The sequence below is a fragment of the Triticum aestivum genome, chromosome 6B (assembly GCF_018294505.1).
Source record: "Triticum aestivum cultivar Chinese Spring chromosome 6B, IWGSC CS RefSeq v2.1, whole genome shotgun sequence".
NCBI lineage: Eukaryota > Viridiplantae > Streptophyta > Magnoliopsida > Poales > Poaceae > Triticum > Triticum aestivum.
This window is the reverse complement of record NC_057810.1, coordinates 185,976,008-185,983,375: the sequence shown is the minus strand read 5'-3', so window position 1 is coordinate 185,983,375 and position 7,368 is coordinate 185,976,008. Positions and strand designations below refer to the sequence as shown.

Genomic DNA, 7,368 nt, shown 5'->3' with positions numbered 1-7,368 from the left:
TGTTTTCTCGCTATGCAATGGAGCGTCGGCGAAGTAGTCGAAGTAGAGCATGCAATAGCCTTCTAGACGATGCCGGTTCTTTGCTTTCACCCGCCCCGACGTCGAGCCACCTCGCCGCGACTTTTCATTGCTCGCGAGCAGGCCGGCGAGGGCGGCGAGCACCATGAGATGCTCCTGCTCCTAGACGTTGGCTTCGACTTCCTCCTCCAGCAACGCCGCGAGCGCCTCCTCATCGTTCGAGTCCATCGCCGAGCCGGGCAGACAAATCGCCGAACATCTTGCGGGTGTGGTGGGCGCACACCCGTCAGTACACTGCCTCTGCGTGCCAGAACCCGGAAAAATCACCCGGACGGTGGTGGAGAGGCTGCCGCGGCGAAACCTCTTCTCTTTTCCGGCGAGGAATGGCCTATCTAGCTGTGGTGGGTGGTGGGCGTCGCCGGGATCGGCAGGGTGGCGGCCGAGCGCAGGGGGGTGGGGGTGAATCTGGACGGTTGGCTTGACTTTTCGCCTGACAGTGTGGCCCTAGGTGTGCTTTTCCCTTGCGCCGGAGCCCCCGAGCGCCCCCCCCCCCAGTGTGTCGGCTTCGGCCTGCGATCACCGGGCCCAAAAAGGGCCGAGCCAGCGGAATTCGGCGTCTTGGGGGCGCGATTGGGGCATTTTTCGGTGCCAGCGCGTAAAAAGTCGCCCGGGGGGAGGGTGGAGTGGGGGGGGGGGGGGGGCTGGAGTTGCTCTAACCCAAATTCAAAAATCCAGCCATTCCCATACTTTTGTCTATAAAATACGTGCCCTTCTACTTGCCGCTAAATCTCGCGCTGATGGCGAATCTGGCGGCCCAGCTCGCTGTCGTGCTCCAAGGCTGCATCAAGCGGAACCCAAAGCCCAGCCGCGCCCACGCCAAGGCCGCCCACGCGCGCGTCCTTGCCGGCGGCCTCGCCGCCGACACCTTCCTCCTCAACCGCCTGGTCGAGCTCTACTCGCTCTCCGGCCTCCCGCGCGACGCTCTCCGCGCCTTCCGCACCCTGCCCCACCCCAACGCCTACTCCTACAATGCGGCGCTCTCGGCGGCCAGCCGCGCGGGCGACCTCGATGCGGCCCGGACGCTGCTCGACGAAATGCCCGAGCCGAACGTCGTCTCCTGGAACACCGTCATCTCCGCGCTCGCGCGGTCCGAGCGCGCGGGCGAGGCGCTGGGCCTCTACGAAGGGATGCTGCGGGAGGGCCTCGTCCCGACGCACTTCACGCTCGCCAGCGTGCTCAGCGCTTGCGGCTCCATGACCGCGCTCGAGGACGGGAGGCGCTGCCACGGGCTTGTGGTCAAGGTCGGGCTTGAAGAGAACCTGTTCGTGGAGAACGCGCTCGTTGGCATGTACACCAAGTGCGGCAGCGTCGGGGATGCTGTGCGGCTGTTCGACCGGATGGCTCGCCCGAACGAGGTGTCGTTCACGGCGATGATGGGAGGGCTGGCACAGACCGGGTCCGTGGACGACGCGCTCAGGCTGTTCGCGAGGATGTGCAGGAGTGGGGTTCGTGTTGATCCTGTGGCAGTGTCAAGTGTTCTAGGTTCGTGCGCACAAGCTGGCGCCAGCGAGTTCAACCTTGTTCGTGCATTCCAGCTTGGGCAGTGCATTCACGCTTTGATCGTCAGAAAAGGCTTTGGGGCAGACCAGCATGTGGGGAACTCCTTGATCGATATGTACACCAAGTGCATGCAAATGGACGAGGCTGTCAAGGTGTTCGACTCATTGCCCAGCGTCAGTATTGTTTCTTGGAACATCCTTATAACTGGATTTGGCCAGGCGGGCAGTTATGAGAAGGCTTTGGAAGTATTGAACGTGATGATAGAGTCGGGCTCTGAGCCCAATGAGGTCACTTACAGTAACATGCTCGCGTCCTGTATTAAGGCGAGGGATGTTCCATCTGCTCGTGCAATGTTCGACAATATATCAAGGCCGACTTTGACTACGTGGAACACACTTTTGTCTGGTTACTGCCAGGAGGAACTGCATCAAGAAACAATTGAGCTGTTTAGGAAAATGCAGCATCAAAATGTGCAGCCTGACCGAACAACTCTGGCCGTGATCCTCAGTTCATGCTCAAGATTGGGGAATTTGGACCTTGGAGCACAAGTTCATTCTGCTTCAGTAAGACTCCTGTTGCATAACGACATGTTTGTCGCTAGTGGTTTGGTCGATATGTATGCAAAATGTGGACAGATTAGTATTGCCAGGAGCATTTTCAACAGGATGACAGAGAGAGATGTGGTGTGTTGGAATTCCATGATCTCAGGTTTGGCTATCCATTCTTTCAACAAAGAGGCCTTTGATTTCTTCAAGCAGATGCGACAAAATGGAATGATGCCCACATCCTCCTCCTATGCTACCATGATTAATTCATGTGCAAGACTTTCTTCCGTACCTCAAGGTAGGCAGATACATGCACAAGTTGCGAAAGATGGTTATGATCAGAATGTCTATGTGGGTAGTGCCCTGATTGATATGTATGCTAAATGTGGCAACATGGACGATGCACGCCTTTCCTTCGACAGCATGGTGACTAAGAATATAGTTGCATGGAATGAGATGATACATGGATATGCTCAGAATGGTTTCGGAGAAAAAGCCGTTGAACTATTTGAGTATATGTTAACTACAGAACAGCGGCCAGATAGTGTCACTTTCATTGCCGTCCTAACAGGATGTAGTCACTCCGGGCTCGTAGATGAAGCCATTGCATTCTTTAATTCCATGGAGAGTACTTACAGAATTACACCACTGGCTGAGCATTACACTTGTCTCATAGATGGATTGGGGCGAGCGGGTCGGCTTGTTGAAGTGGAGGCACTAATAGAACAGATGCCATGCAAAGATGATCCTATTGTGTGGGAAGTTCTACTTGCTGCCTGTGCTGTACATCACAATGCTGAATTGGGGGAATGTGCCGCGCAGCACCTGTTCCACCTTGATCCAAAGAACCCATCACCCTATGTTCTCTTGTCAAACATATATGCTTCCTTAGGCCGACATGGGGATGCATCAGGCATTAGGGCATTGATGATTAGCCGTGGAGTTGTCAAAGGTCGTGGATACAGCTGGATAGATCACAAGGATGATGTTCGTGCCTTTATGGTTGCTGATGATCTTCAGACGGTCAGTGGAGAATCAAAAATGTTCAGCAATCAAGAGAGTGCTGCTGGGGTTACAGAAGTACACCAGAAAGAGACATGTGCTGGTTGATTTGGGCTTTTTGATATCAGACGCACTGGTGAATCTGTTTCAGTGATAGCTGAATTCAGTAGTGCCACTTTTGTGCAATTTGCTTGAGAGCCTCAAGCTTTACTGTTGTATGTAGCTTCATGTGTCTGGAAGATGGGAAACACAGCCTGAAGGTTCAGTAGAAAGAATATGCAAGACAGGAATGGGTTGCGTTGCAGATTAGGTGCTAATGAAATTATATGCTCGGTTCATGTCATTACGTGGTGCAGAGCTTCATCTTGATGAGCATGCACTACGATGAGTTGTGCATTTGAGAGCGCAAAAGCAATTGTTGTCCGGTTATACGAGGGTAAGTTAAATCTTTGGATAAACACAATAACCTTCCATTTACTTTTTCAGTCAGTATCCTTAAGTGTGTTGAATAGATCAACTGTGCATTGACTTTGATTACCACTCCACATGCACTGGAGTCTGGAGGGCAGAGTGGTACCCTTTTCTGTACCTGGTTGTAATTTAGTAGCAATTGCTCAATTTTAAGCAGTCATTTCTATTTTACGTTTAACTTCCTTGTGCCAGAAAAGAAATTTGCATAAGATGAAATTTTGATCAGTTGCTCTGTACTTGCTGCACACAACTCATTTGGTTGCACTGTTGCAGACAAGGGAGGCTTTGCAAGCATCACAATCAGCAGTCACAACTCTGAAACAAAATCAATTCATATTAATGTTGTTTTCAGTTTAAGATCTCTTCAATAGTAACATTAATACAACACAATTATAAATTTAATGTTGATGTCTCAAAAATTTGGCATAGGGTTTCTTCATTATCGGCCTATAGCCATTGACCATAGTACAATAGGTATTTCTATTTCGTATAGCCTTTGTATTGACTTAGGTGCAAACTGCAAATCTTGCCACAGAGAAATACCATTGTGCTGAAAATCTGAGCTGAATGCTGCATGATGCAATAACTGCATTCATAGCTTCAGAATGGTTGACTTAAGAGCCAGTGGATATAACTTTTGGATAATCATTATCTGGCTTCGCTTCCCATTCTGTCCAAGATCCGTCGTAAACTGGAACGTCATGCTTCCCAATTCTATAGAGTCCCTGTAAAGAAATATTGTTAGACACCTGCTTGGCAGAGTCAATGTCTCAGTGATAAATATCCAAGAAGAACATGCCAGATTTCCAGACCAGAGCAAAGTATGCAGGCAGTTACACCAGATCCGCATGTGATGACTATCGGGTGATCAAAGAGGTCCCTGAAGAGACATCAAACCGGGTGCTATTATTACTATTGCTTGGTGAAACTTTTGTACTTCATGTACACATCTGATAGACCTAAGAAATGATTGCTTCTTAGGTCAGAATGTACTTCTGTTTCTGTACTGTGCACATTGAAATTTTTCTTACTTGCTTCCTTTCATAGAAAATGCCATAATAAACTTTGAGTTTCAGACTAGAACAGTGAGACGAAACAGAATTCACACGTGCTTGCTCAAATTTCTTACATAGCTCTTTCTGCAGGGAGAAGCATTGGTGCACCATCAATCATTTGGGAGAAGACTAGCATTGTCATATTCTAGCCTTTTGTGGTTATCCAAGTATATATTATCTAATAATGATATCGGCACTATACCCACCTCAGGGAATTGAACACATTTAGCTCCAGGTATGTGCCCGCTTCTTACTCCTTCCCTTGGTTCTGGTGCTACACCGTCAAATCTGTGAATGAACTTTAAGTGGCTTTGGTGACAACAATAATTAAAAAACTGTAGATAACACTGGGGGAAGATAAACAATAATAAATGGCATCATGTTCAGTTGCTTTGTTCTGAAAATTTAGACATAGATAAAAGACAACATTTTATAAAGGCATGGCATCATGTTCAGTTACATTAAGTTTTTATTTTTGAGGGACAGTTGCATTAAGTTTTGAAAATAAAGAGATGTACACAGGACAATAACCTTTCATATCAAACCGTTCAACCTAATTGTGTGTTTTTAACATCCGTTTTGCAGGAGATGCAACAATACAGAGGGGGGAAAGGCTCTTCTAGGTATATGACTTTGGTATGCTGCAATGTGGAACTCTGTAGCAAAATCCTCATTGGCGGGATGATAACGAGGCTGATGCACCCCTAGGTGGGAAAAGAACCGGCGATGGTCTTTGGCATCCACCGTGTGTGTTTTGTGTTCCATGACGAAGACCGCTGTTGTTCCTTCCGCGACAGTGTTCGAGTCTGAACATGGTTAACTCGGATTTGTTGTTCCTGTCTATACCATCTATTTTTTTTCCCCATAGGATTATCATATTCACAAGTGTGGCCGGTTCCTTTTGTAATACTTGTGTTTGTTGTCTACATCTTTCTGAACTAAGACTTGTGTGGAAATCTGAGAACTGAAGGTTACCAGAGGCTGTAGTTACGGTGCAAGGTGGGCCAGCGAATTTTAGTACTCCCTCCGATCCATTGAGTTGTACTAAAGTAAAGCAGTGACAATTAATATGGACCAGAGGGAGTATGTGAAATTATCGATGAGACCAGAGGGAGCCCCGAAACGTTTTCCTAGGGTTTCGAGTGGCAAGGCGGCGCACGAGGCGATCTCGGGGCGCAACTCTTAGGGTTTGCTGATCGCCGACCTCTGGCCATCCGCGATCCCTACTCCTTGCAGCCTGCTTGCTCGGGGTGATCAAGGGGGGATCCTTGCATCCCTACTCACCCTTGGCGGCGCCACGGGAGAAATGGTTCGGAACGGGATGAAGCGAGGATGGCGGGGTCAAGCGCCACGGGAGGAAGGAGAGGGAAGACGAAAGAGCCAGCGTCAGTGGAAGAGATGATGGATAGGCTAGATCTGACGGAGAAGGAAAAGGCAAAACTAGTTGTTGATGATGAGGAAGAACAGAGGGAGGATGAGCTCCATGCGTTGATCGGGAAAGTGTTGCACCGAAAAGTTCTTCATGTGAATACCATTGGAGATGCGCTACGCCCAGCGTGGGGTAATCCAAGGGGACTGGATTTCAGGCCGTCGGGCGAGAACGTCTTTGTGGTGAGTTTCATGAACAAGCGCGATAGCAATCGGATCTTAGATGGGGGTCCATGGATGGTGGGAAAACATTGTGTGGTTTTGGAGAGGTTTAACATCAGATCGCGTCCCTTGGAGCTCAAGTTTGAAAAGATTAAGATGTGGGTGCGTGTGATCAACCTTCCGTTTAACTTGCTGTGTCCACCATGGCCGAAGCGCATAGCGGCTATGGTTGGAGAGGTTATAGCCCTTGATGCGGATGACAAAGGTTTTGCTTTTGGTGACTGCTTGAGATTCAGAGCATGGATCCGTGTGGATGAACCTCTGATGCGTTGGGTGCAACTGGAGAAAGCAAAGACGAAGGAAACAGAATTCTTTGACATCCAATATGAAAATTTTCCCTATTTTTGCTTCTCTTGCGGGTTGCTGGGACATGCGGAGCACATGTGTCCTACACCTGCAAGGAGGGATGAATATGGGAGACCACCATACTGTGAGACTCTGAGGCACTCTCTGAATAAGAACAGGGGCTGGGGTGGAGCGCCATCCTACAAGCAAGAGGGCACGGGTAATGGTGGGAGACAGAAAGAGTCAGATGCTGCACACGAGGAGGTGGAACCGGGGATGGAAGTAAATTCGCCCCAAAAACAAGATGAAGGTAGGGTGAGGAACATTGTCTATCAATTCAATGCTCGAGGCAGGAGGACGAATGGTCGAGGTAACCGGGCAGGGCATGGCCCAAATACGGTTTATCGTCGAGTTGATATGAATAACATGAATGTGCATGGGTTGTGTAACAATGCTTTACTACTGCAAGATAGTGAGACCGTGCTCAAGAAGAGACTAAACAAGGAGAGCAAGTCGTCGGGCTCCAGAGATGACAGTCGTGACTCCAAGAAGAAAAAGCAGCGGGTGAGGCTGCAAATAGCGTCGCGGAGGCTCTGCAGCAGCCCTGCGGTTCGCAATGAATTGCTTATCATGGAACTGTCGCGGGCTTGGGAACCCGGAGACAGTTCGAGAGCTTCACGATCTAGTGAAGATGGAAGGTCCCGCCCTGGTCTTTCTGTGTGAGACAAAGATCGAGGGGAGAAGAGTTAGTGAGCTTACTAATAGGCTTGGTTTCGAGGGTT

At 49.2% G+C, this 7,368-nt stretch overlaps 1 protein-coding gene across 1 annotated transcript; it reads left to right on the top strand.

The window, feature by feature from the left end:
• Nucleotides 1-782: 782 nt before the first annotated feature.
• LOC123136495 (pentatricopeptide repeat-containing protein At4g20770) lies at nucleotides 783-5,637 on the top strand. The gene is made up of 3 exons (XM_044555876.1): nucleotides 783-3,561; nucleotides 4,742-4,886; nucleotides 5,237-5,637. Exon 1 carries the CDS (start codon nucleotides 816-818, stop codon nucleotides 3,231-3,233), a length of 2,418 nt encoding a protein of 805 aa, XP_044411811.1. The 5' UTR covers nucleotides 783-815; the 3' UTR covers nucleotides 3,234-3,561; nucleotides 4,742-4,886; nucleotides 5,237-5,637.
• The last annotated feature ends 1,731 nt before the right edge of the window (nucleotides 5,638-7,368 follow it).

Coding starts and splice junctions, on each gene's coding strand:
- LOC123136495 (XM_044555876.1), top strand. CDS start 816: ATGGCGAATCTGGCGGCCCAGCTCGCTGTCGTGCTCCAAGGCTGCATC.